The sequence below is a fragment of the Scardinius erythrophthalmus genome (genome assembly GCF_964197995.2).
Source record: "Scardinius erythrophthalmus genome assembly, chromosome: 21".
NCBI classification, from domain to species: domain Eukaryota; kingdom Metazoa; phylum Chordata; class Actinopteri; order Cypriniformes; family Leuciscidae; genus Scardinius; species Scardinius erythrophthalmus.
In genome coordinates, this window is record NC_138241.1 from 27,931,465 (window position 1) to 27,946,566 (window position 15,102).

The 15,102-nt window shown below is 37.7% G+C and overlaps 2 protein-coding genes across 15 annotated transcripts in view; both read left to right on the plus strand.

The window, feature by feature from the left end:
• Window positions 1-564: 564 nt before the first annotated feature.
• Window positions 565-6,911, plus strand: c9orf72 (C9orf72-SMCR8 complex subunit). The gene is made up of 10 exons (XM_081350346.1): window positions 565-646; window positions 1,052-1,613; window positions 1,717-1,812; window positions 2,464-2,528; window positions 2,608-2,680; window positions 2,758-2,874; window positions 2,958-3,193; window positions 3,896-3,953; window positions 4,045-4,154; window positions 5,903-6,911. Exons 2-10 carry the CDS (start codon window positions 1,167-1,169, stop codon window positions 6,087-6,089), a joined length of 1,389 nt encoding a protein of 462 aa, XP_081206472.1. The 5' UTR covers window positions 565-646; window positions 1,052-1,166; the 3' UTR covers window positions 6,090-6,911.
• A 632-nt stretch (window positions 6,912-7,543) lies between these two features.
• kiaa1109 (KIAA1109) overlaps window positions 7,544-15,102 on the plus strand; it is a 58,747-nt gene continuing 51,188 nt past the window's right edge. For all 14 annotated transcript variants that reach the window (XM_081351825.1, XM_081351832.1, XM_081351831.1 and 11 more), the window contains exons 1-6: window positions 7,544-7,667; window positions 13,196-13,298; window positions 14,049-14,165; window positions 14,259-14,337; window positions 14,511-14,575; window positions 14,786-14,960. In XM_081351825.1, the coding sequence (XP_081207951.1) occupies window positions 13,208-13,298; window positions 14,049-14,165; window positions 14,259-14,337; window positions 14,511-14,575; window positions 14,786-14,960 (527 nt within the window). In that variant the 5' untranslated portion in view covers window positions 7,544-7,667; window positions 13,196-13,207. The remainder of the gene's footprint in view (window positions 7,668-13,195; window positions 13,299-14,048; window positions 14,166-14,258; window positions 14,338-14,510; window positions 14,576-14,785; window positions 14,961-15,102) is intronic.

The following is a 15,102-nucleotide window of genomic DNA, read 5'->3' on the forward strand; positions in this document are numbered from 1 at the left end:
GGAATGTGAAAGTGATCCAAATGATTCAGTCCGTTGGTGAAGATTGATTCAGACTAAATGGCGAACCGATTTACTAACACTTAAATAGCACCGAAAGATTAATTTGCAAATTGGGTTGGTTGGTTCTGACAGCCGACAGAAAGTACGGATATGATGTCAAATGATCCTCAGTTCGTTAATAATACGTTAATCTTCCACGTCAGACAAAGATTTATCAATAACAATTAAATGGGACACAGCAAAAAAAATGGCTATTTTCCAGCGACGCCCCTACAATATTAAATAACACTGAAGTGTAAAGCAATACAACCCCGATTTAGCTGTGGTGTCAGGGCATGGTAGACAAAAAACAACAATAATTTAATATAATAGCAATATAATGTACAACGCAGTTCGATACTATAATACAACAGCGGTATCTTCCTCAATACAGATCACAGCCTAAAGTGATGGTTTGACAAAACAACTCGCAAGGTAATTGAATTCCCCCCCCGGTCTCGGGTAATCAAATTACTCGTTGACCCGCCAGAGGGCGCTGTTGTGCCCAGCGCTTCAGCAACGCGCTTCTTCGCAGCCTTCTGCCAATGACAGCAGAGAACAGCCGGGAAAGGGAGGACGAATGTGTTGTTGTTTTGAGCTAAAACGGGTAAGATTCTGTATGTGTAACATATTGGCGACAATATATATATATATATTCATTACGATAATTCAAGCTAACGCAGATAAATTTGATAGATGGAAGTTTGCGGTGTAGTGATTAACATTAGCTTGATGTGTGTTGACAACAGACTGCGGTGTTGACATACAGTAACGTTACATTAAGCTCTATAGCAGCTCTAAATTGTTTTGATATTTTGACATACCCTGAGGTCAAAAGCTTGTGTGTGTGCTTTTTTTTCTTTAAAAGAAAATGATATTTTTCAGCCAAAATGTGTCTAGGTTAGAAGTCAACAATGCAATTTTATAATGTTATACTGGCCTGGCCTGGTTTACTTGTCATGCCACTGTTTTCACTTTCTAGTCCACTGTATTTTCTCTTCCTCTCAAACAGATTGCACGAGGGCAATGCAACAGCAGAGGGATGTTACAGTCTGTTTGTCACCACTGACTTCTGCATTGTGAGACTGACAGTAGTGTGACTGTAAAGGTCAGCTTGAGTGGCCGTCATGTCCGCAGCCTGTCCCCCGCAGTCTCCAGCTGTGGCTAAGACTGAAGTGCTGGTTGAGGACTGGTGTCCCATGTTGGCTGCGACCTTCGCTTACTGGGACAACATCCTGGGACCTCGTGTACGCCACATCTGGGCCCCCAAAGGTCAGGGGTTGTCGCTGCTCAGTGATGGAGAGGTCACGTTTCTGGCCAATCACACGCTGAACGGCGAGATTTTGCGAAATGCGGAGAGCGGCGCAGTGGATGTGAAATTCTTCGTCTTGGCGGAAAAGGGAGTCATCATCGTCTCACTGATTTTTGACGGAGAACTCAAGGGTGATAAGAACACTTGCGCTCTGTCAATCATCTTGCCGCAGTCAGAGCTCAGTTTCTACCTGCCACTGCACAGCGTGTGTGTGGAGAGACTCAAACACATTATCCGCAAGGGACGCATCTGCATGCAGAAGGTTTTTGCTTCGAGTTGTGTACTTAAATTGTACTTGAATCCAGCTGTTGATTGTTTGTTTTTGTAATGCTTATTTGTGTGTATGTGTGTGTTTTATCTTGTAGGGTTACAACATAATCTCTATGTTGTCATCTGAGATTGTTCCCATAATGGAGCTTCTCACTTCCATGAAGAAACACAGCGTACCAGAGGAGGTGGATGTGAGTATTTTGACATTTTTTAGAGGCTTTTGTAAGTTTTTTGTTCACTGTGAGAATTTAGTTTAGACAGATAGTGATGAGAACTGAAGGAGATTGGGATGTGAGGCAAACTCTTCTCCCATATTTAAAAAATAGAATAATGCAAATAAAATAAAATGTTAATAAAAATTAATTACTAGTGCAATAAAATAATTGAGTATTATCAGTATTAATGAGGCTTTTTTCCTCATTAAAATATCAAGACAGTTGTATTACCCTGAATTTTTGACTTTGTGTCCCCTGCCCAAAAAAAATGAACATGTTCATCATAGAAGTGTGTATTCAAGTCATTGTATGTGTGAATTGTGTTTTGAATACTGATATAAATCCTGAATAAAAGCATTAGTGTCATGTCATTAATCAATTAATGAACATTGTAAATACTTATAAATATATTTTGTTCATTAAATATATACTGTATTATTTATCATTTAAAAATGCCATCGTACGTGTAAACAAAAACACTGATTGGTTTCTAAGGGTGAAAGATGCATAACCATCCTCACTCAGTAGCAAATACATTTGATCTTTTTAGGACAGTTTTGAAAAATTGAATGTTTTTCTCTCTCACTCTCACTGAACCATATAAAGAAATACTTTTCCTTGTTACAGCTAAAGGACACTGTGCTCAACGATGATGATATTGGAGACAGCTGTCATGAAGACTTTTTGCACAAGTAAGACATATTACATCTTTAGTAGAAGTCAATGATCTGAATTGAGTCTAGTAAGGTTTGTCATCTTTCTCTATCAAAGGGCTATCAGCTCTCATCTTCAGACCTGTGGCTGCTCCATGGTGGTTGGCAGCAATCCTGAGAAAGTCAATAAGGTACACATTCCTGCATAGATATTTCTCTACATTCACACCTTAGTATGTAAGCCAAATAATGATGTTTCCTTTTGTAGATAGTGCTCACGCTGTGCCTCTTCCTCACTCCTGCGGAGAGAAAGTGCTCTCGACTCTGTCACCCCGATGGCTCGTTTAAATATGACACAGGCCTCTTTGTTCAGGGCCTTCTTAAGGTATCCACAGCATCCCTCCATGGGAAACTTATAACTGCTGCCCATTACTACCCATAATCATCAAGGACTCTTCTCTTTCCCAGGACTCCACTGGCAGCTTTGTGTTACCCTACCGGCAGGTTCTGTACTCCCCGTACCCCACCACCCACATCGACGTGGACATTAACACGGTGAAGCAGATGCCACCCTGCCACGAGCACACGTATCATCAGCGGCGCTACATGCGCTCTGAGCTCAGTGCCCTTTGGAGGGCCGCCAGCGAGGATGACATCAGTTCAGACAACCTCATCAATGCCCAGGACTCCTACACCCCAGATTTGTATGAGCCCTACATACCTTCTTAGTCTGGGAGCTGTATTATGATTGGCTGTTTCTTACTGTCAGGATAACAAGCTCTCGTGGTCTTCTATTCAAATACACAGAATTAAAAAATATATATATGTAAGGGATAATCAGTCAGTTGGTTATTATTACAAAGTAAATCATGTTTTGTGTTTTTTTTTTCTGCTTATTATACCACTTCTTAAATTAATAAAGATATTAAATGTGAGAGGATAGAGATCACAGAGAGATACAAGATACATCAACTTGCACAGTGTTGGATGGCAGGGACAAAAGTCAATTACATAGTTCAGCGGTCAGTGTACACAAAATATTTGAGAATCCTCAGAATGTAGCGACTGACCAATCAGAATCAGGTATTCCAGAGGTCCACCAAAATAAATGTCATTAAAACACAGAGGACCTGTTAAAATATTCAAAAATTCAGCTTTGCATCACAGGAATAAATTACATTTTAAAATACATTAAATTTGAAAGCAGTTATTTTAAATTGTAATAATATTTGAGGACACTCACCATATCATTCGCTCGATATGATATAATCACATGTCAAGTAGTCAGCTTCTGAACCTTATTTTAGAGAATTAAAAGCAGCTCTTATAGTTTCTTAAGAGGATATACAGTAAGAGGCTTCTTGAACCCTCTGAATCGCTAACTAATCTTTAATGGCTTTTCTTAGGAATATATTTCAGGACGTGATGCACAAAGACATACTTGTGAAGTCCTTCATAGATGAGGTAAGCCTGCTGTGACTCCTTTTTGACTCCCTTTCTTCCTCCACTTTGGCCTTGATAACGTGTGTGTGAATGCTTCTTTGTTGGTTTCTAGGTGTTTCTGTTGAAACCAGGTCTGTCTCTGCGAAGTGTGTATTTGTCCCACTTCCTTCTCCTGCTGCACAGGAAGGCCCTGACACTGCTCCGATATATTGAGGATGAGACGTAAGTACAGCAGCTTTGAGCTCACAACTTCACCAACCACTTTAGTCTCAGCCTTAAATGTTATGCCCATGGACATTTGGCTGAAAGTCTGATGCACATGGCGCAAAATATGGGAAACGCTTCGGGAGTTTTGAAGTTGTCTTCTGATTGGCTGAGTTCTCCAGAATTTCTGGGAGACTTGCATGTTGCGTTCTTTAACATGGCCATTAATATGGCCAGCAGCCATATCACCCTGTAGCTCAAGACTGGTAGCCCACTGAAGCTAAGCAGGGTTGAGCCTGGTGTGTGTGGGTCCTAACGCCCCAGTATAGTGACGGAGACACTACTGTCAAAAAGCACCGTCCTTCGGATGACATGTTAAGCCGAGGTCCTGACTCTCTGTGGTCATTAAAAATCCCAAATTTGTCCAGTGGCCTCTGTCCATCATGGCCTCCTAATCATCCCCATATACTGTATACTCATTGGCTTCATCACTCTGTCTCCTCTCCACCAATAAGCTGGTGCAGTATGTCTGCTGTCTAATCATCCAGATGGATGCTGCACATTGGTGGTGGTTGAGGAGATCCCCCCCCCCTTCTATGTAAAGTGCTTTGAGTGCCGAGAAAAGCGCTATATAAATGTAATGAATTATTATTATTATTATTTAATGGTCCACCTGGAAACAAAGCTGTCGGGAACCCCATTATGTAAAAAAAAGATAGCCGTCGCGTTTACAACTGTAACAATAAATGCTTATTATGATCAACTAAACGCTGAATTTTCAAAAGTTTTTGAAGTTCACAGCAACGTAGTTATGCCATTGTTGCAGTAAACTTGTACAGTGTTCTTGAGTGAATTGCACGCTGGTCTGTTATTATAGGGTCATCGACTTTAAATTTCCGTTCCCCTAAACATGATGCTGAACAAAACAAGCTGTGATAGGTTGCTTTACATCTCAGTCAGATGTCCTCTTGGAGTCCAGACCTTCTGCCATTAATTAATTAAACACAATCTTTGTAGTATCATGCAAAGGTGGATGATATACACTACCATTTAAGGGGTTTTGGGCTGGCTGCATATATTTGTTAAAAAATACAGTAAAAACAGTAATATTGTGAAATGTTATTACAGTTTAAAATAATTAAAATTGTAATATTGTCTTTCTATTTGAATACATTTTATATTTGCTGCTAAAGAAACATTTAATCAATGTAATGCTCCTTGCTGGATAAAAGTTTCATTCCGTAAAAAAAAATCGTACTGTCCACAAATTTTTTATTGGTAGTGTAAGCTAAGATTTATAGCATAATTTAACATTTTTGGTCAGTTTTATTTAAGCAGTCGCTATAATGAATATTGTGATTAATTTTATCAATAAGTATCAAAATATTTAGCTAATTTTTCTGATCTGTGTTGCTTATTTCAATTCAAACGAAAAAAATGTGCACTCTTTTAGTTAAACATGATAAAATTCATTATGCAAGCTTCCATACGTTACAATACCCCTTCACTGGCATACCTGAAACCTTTCTGCTGTCTGTATTTTAAATTCAAGTTTGATTCAGGAGTGTATAATAATTCCTGAGGTCATTCACAAAGTACGATTGCATGTCCATGTTTGTCAACAGCAGAGTATGCACTGGTAAAAAATTGTTGGCATCATTAGAAACAGTAACTAAGGGGAGCGGGGAGTGTAGGTCATGATTATGTTGTTTACTGTATATCCAGGTAGATATCCAGGTAATATTGATTATTATTGATGATTACAGGCAGAAGGGGAAGAAACCTTTCAAATCTCTGCGCAATCTGAAGACTGATTTAGACTTAACGGTGGAAGGGGACTTGAATATCATCATGGCGATGGCGGAGAAGCTGCGGGCAGGCCTTCACTCTTTCGTTTTTGGGAAGTCTTTCCTTACCAGCATGCAGGAGCGTGACCTCCTCATGAGCTTCTGACCTCTGAACCCTGTGCTCATCACACCACAGGACAATTTGGGCTCTCTTGCATCTTTAGGCTCATTTAAAATGTTTATATGTGCTTTTTGTTGACAGCATTCTGAACAATATCTGCTGCTTACATGTCAGTTGGTGCAATTTCGCTTTGAAGTAATGATAATCTGCTTAGTGATGCTGGTAATTCATATTTGTGTGAAAAAACTTCTTGATGGTCCTATGAGACACTTCTGTGACGTACAAATGCTAACATAACATAAATTGGTGAGGTGTAACATTGCAAGGTACAAAGTTGAAGTAATTGAATGACTTTCATCTTGTTTAAATTAAAGCTTTAATTAAAGTAACCTTTGCTCTGTAATAACATTCCCTGGCCTTTTATCTATGATTGTCTGTAGACTTTACAGAATTCAGATGACAGATCTGTTATTTCGCAGAACCGCATTTGTGGCTGGGAGACTTTTCTTTGTTCCTTAACTTGAATTAAAAAAAAACTAAACTTATGGTTAATTAAATGGCTCAAATTTTTGCATTTGGTTTGGGGCATTAATATAGGAAACCTGGTGGGAAAAGCAAAGTGCAACTTGACTATATCTAAATACAGTCAAATCTCTGGTGTACAATGTGCAAGGAAGTCAGCGAATAACAGGAAGGACCCCATAGACATCTTGCTTTTATTTTGAAGTGTTCTTCTACAAAATATTACATTACTTCACTGCTATGTATGTTATCAAACAGACACTGCATTAATGGTAGACATCTACATTGATACATTTCAAGTTGTAAATGTGTTGACTTAATAAATTGTGCCTTTTGTTTGTGAAACATGACTTATTTTATTATACCCGTTAACATCCTTTCCTGTAATTTTTATTTTTCGAAAAGAACATTTAAAAAAAATGTTGGCTTATATTTGATGAGATAACAGCACACTTCATTACTGTAGTCATGGAGGGTTGGAACAGGAACAGCAAATAGCCAAACTCTCTCTATATATTTTTTTTTGACACATTTAATATTGTGTGAAATATTTCACAGCACTGACATAAAGCAGTGCTCAGTGTGTTATATTAAGCATATCTTTAATAATCCCATATTATTTGCACATAATGCTACGTTCTACAGACAGTTATTGGTTGAAAAAAACGGTTTTAACATTATTTTCAATGAAGACCACTTTAAATAATTAGTTTTATTCATTAATTTGTTAAAATCGTAAATTAATGGATCGCTTTTCGTGTTTTCTTCCCCCCCTCGTTGACAGTTCATTGATCTACTGACTTCAGTCTTGCGTTCAACCTGACACAATTATCTTGATTTTTATTGGCTACACTCCATGTCACTCACGCTTAGGATCTACGACCTCGCCCTCTGATTGGCCCTGTAGTCCAAAACAGATATGTGATTGGTTAAACCTGGCACATGACCACAAAACAGGAAACACAAGCGTTGTCCATGTAAATACTCCGGAAAAGAAATCATTAGTTTGAGAAATGGGTGCTGTCGGCTGAGAGCAGTACAAGAGAACAGCTCTTAAGATCATGGCGACGTGAAATGTAATTCCACACTCTACAAGGCGAGGTAGGTACGCTGCGTGATCCCAAACAGGTCGTGTGTGTGTGTGTGTATGTGATCACGGGCTGCGGCCTACGATACAGTAGAGATTGTCTGGATTTGATCCTAGATCACCTGCTGAGCTCAAGCGCTGCTGTCATACACAGCCATCTGTTCGTTGCATTAAATATGATCATAACCCGACTAATAAAGTTGACTGATATCTGGTCTTGCTCTTCAGAATCATCATAAGGTTGTGCTTGACATGCCAGGAGCGAACGCGTAATTAATACAATCCATCATAATCATCGTGTCGGTTATTTTATAAGGTTTATCCTGTTCTGATCTGCTGCTATAATCTGTGTGGTTTATCCACTTCGAGTTGCATTATTGTACAGTTTACGATGGACGTAGACATACAATGGTCCAGTTGTCACAGAAATAATGAGCTCCATTATTGTGTAACATGCCTCACCTTTTGCCGAAGCAGTTCATTCATGGTACCGAATGTTTTGTATGAGAGATGTAACATTAGATGTCCTTGTTCAGAATCCCCCCCGGCTGTATTAAAGCACAACAGTTCCGCCTTTAAATCTGTTTGAAAGAGTAGCGATAACTGTCAGATGTCACAGTGTGCTAACCGGGTAATTAGACTCACTTGACACTACATTCTAGAGTTGCACTGGTGTTGACATCTCTGTTTCATTTTCATTTTGGCTGTCACATTAATAGTTAATTTTCTGCCAATTATTTTAAATTGTTGACTTGGTATACGATACACCTGATCTTTTGTGTAAATAAATACGGGGTACAGTCTTTGACTTTGCTTAGGCTTAATTTTTTCATAAAGCACATTTTAAGGATTATGTACAGTCAGATTGTTTGTTGAGTAGCAGGGTTCTGATTAGTTTATTTTGCAATAATGATCAGATAACTGTTGCAGATTTAATATTGTTGTACATATAACTATTATACATTTAATATTGGAACATAATGTTACTTAATATTGAAACATGGGGACAGACAAAAACCAGTAGCTATGCTGTGATTGACGTTGTAATATCTAGGGAAATACAATGCAATAACTTACTTGACGTATGATTTTGCAATAGTTTATATCTTCATATAGGTAAGCACCTTGATTCTTCCAAATCCTTTCAGAGATATGTTACTATTAAGGTATACTATTAACTATTACTTCAATGAATTACATTGTTAATTTTTTTTTTTTGGAAATATTTTATTCATAAGCATTAATTCTCTAACTCGCAGCCGACTTTTTCACATTTCTCATTTGAAACTGAAGCATTTCTTAAATCTTTTAGGTTGATTAAAAACAAGAGAAGGGACAGATTCTTGAAATATTATGATGATCTTTTTAATAATACAGCTGGTGCATAATGGTTTCCTCAGTATGTGTTTATAATGTTATCTCTTTTTTCTTTCTTTTTTTCTTTATTTCTCTTATTTTGTTTGTGAAACTTTACATAAAGATTTGATGTATAAAGATAATCTGTTCTGCCTTTTCTATAATAATAATAAAAAACAAAAACAAAACAAACAACAATAAAAATCATAAATGGATCAGATGAAAAAGAAATACTGGTCCCACTTTATATTAGGCTAAGTGGCTTTAACTACTATGTACTAACATCGAAATTAATATTTTGGTACAATGGACTTATTGTGTACATGTATTTACATTGTACTTATGTTTTGAAAATACCTGCATGTAATTACAGCTGACCCTTCCCTTACACCTTAACCCACTCTTAAACCTACCCATACCACCACACCTATCCCTGACCTTACCCGTATCACACCTCTATAGCAGAAAAAAAGTGCTTTTACAATACAACATGAACACAATAAGTACATTGTACTTATTTTTCGATGTAAGTACATAGTACTTACAGCCACTTAATATAAAGTGGGACCAAAATACTTGATGTTTGATTTGAACGCTGTGTTTCTGTAACTCCTGAAGTGCTCTGCTTGTTATTAGTTCAGAGAAGAACATGTCATAACAGATCTGAGGAATTCTACTGAACATTTGCACTATTTTTCTGTATCAGGAATTTGCATCAAACTAAACCAATGCAAGCTTGAGCTAATGCTATTTAGCTAAAACATTAGTTTGATGGAGACAATTATAGCCATTAGCCATGACAAAGCTGCTGGTGAAAATGAGAGTAAAAATGTCCATCAGACCTTTTACTGGCTGTGTGTAGCACCCACAGTTCTGCATATCTGTTAGAAGGAAGTTTATAAGGTTTGATTATTCTGTCACATTGAATAACTTCTTGGTAAAAAGGCTTTTTTAATAAAGGATGGGCTCAAAAGCAAAGCTGCAGCTTATACTAGCAAAGCACTGTGGCTCATTTTACACACTATAAAACAAAGTTAACTCAACTTAAAAAAAAAAAAAAAAACACCAACCAGCTTTTCTCAACTTCCGAATGTTTAGATTTTCCAATCAATTTTTAGAAAATTAGACTAGTAATTAGACTAGTTGTTAACTACAATTACCATTTTAAGGTAAAATTAAGCTTCCCCAGCAAGTACATCTGAATGAAGTCTATTAAGAGTTTGTTGAAAGTTAAACAGGAGTTTGATTGAACCTAGTCTAACTTTAAGAAAAGAGTTTCCACTACTGTGTTGCACTGAAGTCCTATGAACTCAAAGCTGCTTAGCAATTGATAGTTGAATAGTTCAAGGAACTTCTATTTAAAATTTTAAAATGTAATATTTTGGTAGTCAGTAGATCAGTCTTAAAAATAGGGTGTCTGACAAAATGGAAGTTGTATTTTTCACAGTGCATAAGGAGAAACAACAAGAAACAGCTGCTTAATAAAGGATGGAAAATGTCATATAAAACTAAATGGCGAGTTGGTGACATAGGTAGTTCAAAAGCTTCATAAATGGACATCAGAAAGAAACATTTAATAATCAAGATGTCTCAAATGGAAGTTACTTCAATTGTTGCTCAAGTACTTGCACAACCTTTCCTGAAGAGTTGAGGAAAGGGAAGCGGCCATTTCTGTTTTAGATTTGTACTCTTAACAATGGAAGAGTGCACCTCTTGTTTAATAGCAGATTTATTCTAGCTTTAAAACTTTAAGGCTTTACCAGAGGTTAGACTAGAGTCAACCTCAGCACTAATTCAAACAGATGGTTCTCCTCTTGTGTAAGCCTGAGAGAAGGCTGAGAAGAAAGATGTGTCTTGACTTGAAGACCCTTCACATCATTGATATACAACAGATTCTGTGATACTCAGCTGGAGATTTTTACCATAGAATCACAGATAATCACTATAGAATCTCATTATCTTAGCACACCTGCTTCTGTCACATGATGAACTGACATCATTTGCTCCTGTCTCATATCTTTTCATCTAGAAATGATCTCTCATACTGACATCTGTCTGTCGTGCTAGAATCAAAGAGCATTATCAAAAGCAATATATTCTTTACCATTAGCGCAGCCTCTGGTTTCACGGTCACACAAATGTGTTCATGCCTAGAGTGTTGCATGCAAATAATAGGGTAAAATTAAGGTGAGCATTGTGCCTGCAACTGCTTCTTTACTTGCCTGAGTGAGCTGTTTTACATTCATGCATTTTGTCAGACTGATTTTGTGCAATATTTAATGTGTTGGAAATTATTATTTCTTAAATGTTTTACATGATAAATTATCTAAACTGTGTGTTGGGTAAGTCTGTACGTATGTGTAAAAGTAATAGTGTGTGAATGAGTGTTTGCAGCTGACTGGAAACAGCTTGTACTGTTTAAGTAGTTCTTTTTTCGGATGTCTTCCAATTACAGATTTATGGTGCATTTGGGTTATTTTGGATTTAAGGTGGATTACAAGTGGATTTGCTTCTCCTTTTTCAAACGCGCAAAAAAACAAAAATTCAAAAACGAGTTAGTATCTGGTGTGACCACCATTTGCCTCATGCAGTGCAACACATCTCCTTCGCATAATTGATCAGGTTGTTGATTGTGGCCTGTGGAATGTTGGTTGACTCCTCTTCAATGGCTGTGCGAAGTTGCTGGAGATTGGCAGGACCTGGAACATGCTGTCGTATACGCCAATCCAGAGCATCCCAAACATGCTCAATGGGTGACATATCCTGTGAGTATGCTGGCCATGCAAGAACTGGGATGTTTTCAGCTTCCAGGAATTGTGTACAGATCCTTGCAACATGGTGCCGTGCATTATCATGCTGCAACATGAGGTGATGGTCGTGGATGAATGGCACAACAATGGGCCTCAGGATCTCGTCACGTTATCTCTGTGCATTCAAAATGCCATCAATAAAAGGCACCTGTGTTCGTTGTCCATAACATACGCCTGTCCATACCATAACCCCGCCGCCACCATGGGCCACTCGATCCACAACGTTGACATCAGGAAACCGCTCACCCACACGACGCCATACACGCTGTCTGCCATCTGCCCTGTACTGTGAAAACCGGGATTCATCCGTGAAGAGAACCCCTCTCCAAAGTGCCAGACTCCATCGAATGTGAGCATTTGCCCACTCAAGTCTGTTACGACGACAAACGGCAGTCAGGTCGAGACCCCGATGAGGACGATGAGCATGCAAATGAGCTTCCCTGAAACGGTTTCTGACAGTTTGTGCAGAAATTCTTTGGTTATGCAAACCGATTGTTGCAGCAGTTGTCCATGTGGCTGGTCTCAGACGATCTTGGAGGTGACGATGCTGGATGTGGAGGTCCTGGGCTGGTGTGGTTACACGTGGTCTGTGGTTGTGAGGCCGGTTGGATGTACTGCCAAATTCTCTGAAACGCTTTTGGAGACAGCTTATGGTAGAGAAATGAACATTTAATTCATGGGCAACAGCTCTGGTGGACAGTCCTGCAGTCAGCATGCCAATTGCACGCTCCCTCAAAACTTGCGACATCTGTGGCATTGTGCTGTGTGATAAAACTGCACATTTTAGAGTGGCCTTTTATTGTGGCCAGCCTAAGGCACACCTGTGCAATAATCATGCTGTCTAATCAGCATCTTGATATGCCACACCTGTGAGGTGGATGGATTATTTCACCAAAGGAGAAGTGCTCACTAACACAGATTTAGACAGATTTGTGAACAATATTTGAGAGAAATATGCCTTTTGTGTACATAGAAAAAGTCTTAGGTCTTTGAGTTCAGCTCATGAAAAATGGGGGCAAAAACAAAAGTGCGTTTATAATTTTGTTCAGTGTATATATACTTCCTCTTCAACAAAAGCGTTGTACTTTCATGAGGCTCAAATAAGCTCACATGACTGGAAACATACACGTTTTACATTACCAAAACATTCAAATGTGCTGTACATAACACAGAGTGCTAATTATGTGAATGTCTTCATAAATTGATGGTGGATAACTTTGGGACAGTTAATGAACTAATTCTGTCTTTAACCTAAGAACCTCCTTTTTTGCACACTGTGTTTGTGAATAGTCTGCTGATTGTGCATTGGCAGTGTACTTGATAAGTCAGAGGTTTATGTGTAATTTGATAGTGATGGTTGTTCTTTTTATCTGCAGTGGGGTGTAACCATGGATATCAAAAACAACAGTTTCCCCAGTTTTGGTGAATTAGATGACTACCTTAACAGCCGCAACTCTAACTTTGTGTGGCTTCTCGTTGGTAAGTGGGCATCTGATGTTATTTATAAATTTTTTTGTGGTCTACACATCATATTCAGCTAAGCTGTTACCAGTTAGAGTTATTCACTCAATTTATTGCATGCAGTTGATTGATTCGTTGATATGTATAGTGGACATTCTACGATTAAGCACAGTTTCAGCATTCCCAATGTAGACAGACTCAAGCTGACACGACACAATGTTCGGTGCAGACACAAGTATTATATACACTACCGTTCAAAAGTTTGGAGACAATAATTACTTTTTTTATTAATACTTTTTGTCAGGAAAAACTCATTAAATTGATCAATAGTGTCAGTAAATACATTTAAAATTCTACTAAAGATTTATGTTTCAAGTAAATGCTGTTCTTTTGAAAAGAAAATTCCAACAAAAATCAGCATATTAGAATAATTTCTGAAGGATCATGTGAAACTGAAGACTGGAGTAATGATGCTGAAAATGTACCTTTATTATCATAGGAGTAAATTACATTTTAAAATATAATTAAATGTTATTTTAAATTTTACAGTATTATTGTTGTTGTTGTTTTTAATCAAATAAATGCAGTCTTAGTGAGCATAAGAGACTTCTTTAAAAAAAAAAAAAAAAAATTTACAAAAATATTACCAACCCCAAACTTTTAAACGGTAGTGTATGTCTCTTTCCAGATTAGTTAAGACCATGTTATTTGGTCTTTAAGGGTAATATTCAGTTATTAAGGGCAGAGGTTTAAACATGTTTTCCACAGCCACTATTATGTCATGCGGATGGATCATATACCTGACATACTACAATTCCCGCAATATCGGACTCGTCCTCACCCTCATCATTAACCGACTCTATAAGAATGGATACATACACATCGGTGAGTTAGTCTCAATTCTGTTTTTATTTGCTCATTTTTCATGATTGATTTTTCTTTTCCTTCCATTTATTTATTTATTTATTTATTTTACAGGCTCATTTTCATTCTCTGTGCTGTCTGGCAAGGTTATGTTCCGAGATGTCTATTTCATCAATGAAGATATGTCTATCAGGTACACAGACACATTACAACTCTTTGTCCTTTATTTAAATCCTATCCTATTTTATTCCTATTTATGCTCAGTTGACACTCGTCTTATTACTGTTGTCTGTTTGTTGAACATTATCACATTGTTTATGGGTTATATCCCATCTTTTTTTATTCTATTGTAAACTTATGTTTCAGAATTCAAGATGGGTTACTCATATTTCGTTGGTGGCAGATGTACAACCCCAAACAGAAACAACATGGTCAGTTCAAACACGTAACAAACAACTCACAAAAATTGTCACAAAAAACTTTATTTTGTTGCATTTATTCAACTGACGTCAACATTTTTTGTAAATTGTTGCTCTTTGATTGGATTGATCTGTACTTATATGTTTATTTAATGACAATTCTCCACAAATTGTGGGAGAACGCATGTATAATGATATTTAATGGTTCTACTGTGTTTCCAGACCCCAAGGCTGAGACACGGCTCTATGTCACTGTTAACGGCTTTGAGTTCCATGTGTATAATCGCACGGATCTGTACGCTCGGCTCCAGGAAACATTTGGCCTAGAGCCCACCCTTATCCCACCCCATCGGGATGAGGAGAAAGGGCGAGAGCAAAGGGATAAATCCTTAGAGAGGTAAACACTGCACTAATAGAGCAAAAACTACTTAGATTCTGGTACATAAGATCAAAGGCGAGGTAATTTTTGAAATGTTCAAATACTTTTTTTCCTGGCTCAGCTTTTATTATGCAGAAATAACAATAAATAAGCTATTTAT

What these genes read in the sequence shown, in the direction of transcription:
- c9orf72 (XM_081350346.1), top strand. Translation starts at nt 1,167, where the DNA reads ATGTCCGCAGCCTGTCCCCCGCAGTCTCCAGCTGTGGCTAAGACTGAA. An exon ending in CATGAAGACTTTTTGCACAA is followed by an intron (nt 2,529 to 2,607) that starts GTAAGACATATT and finishes TCTCTATCAAAG; the next exon opens with GGCTATCAGCTCTCATCTTC. An exon ending in TTGTTCAGGGCCTTCTTAAG is followed by an intron (nt 2,875 to 2,957) that starts GTATCCACAGCA and finishes TCTCTTTCCCAG; the next exon opens with GACTCCACTGGCAGCTTTGT.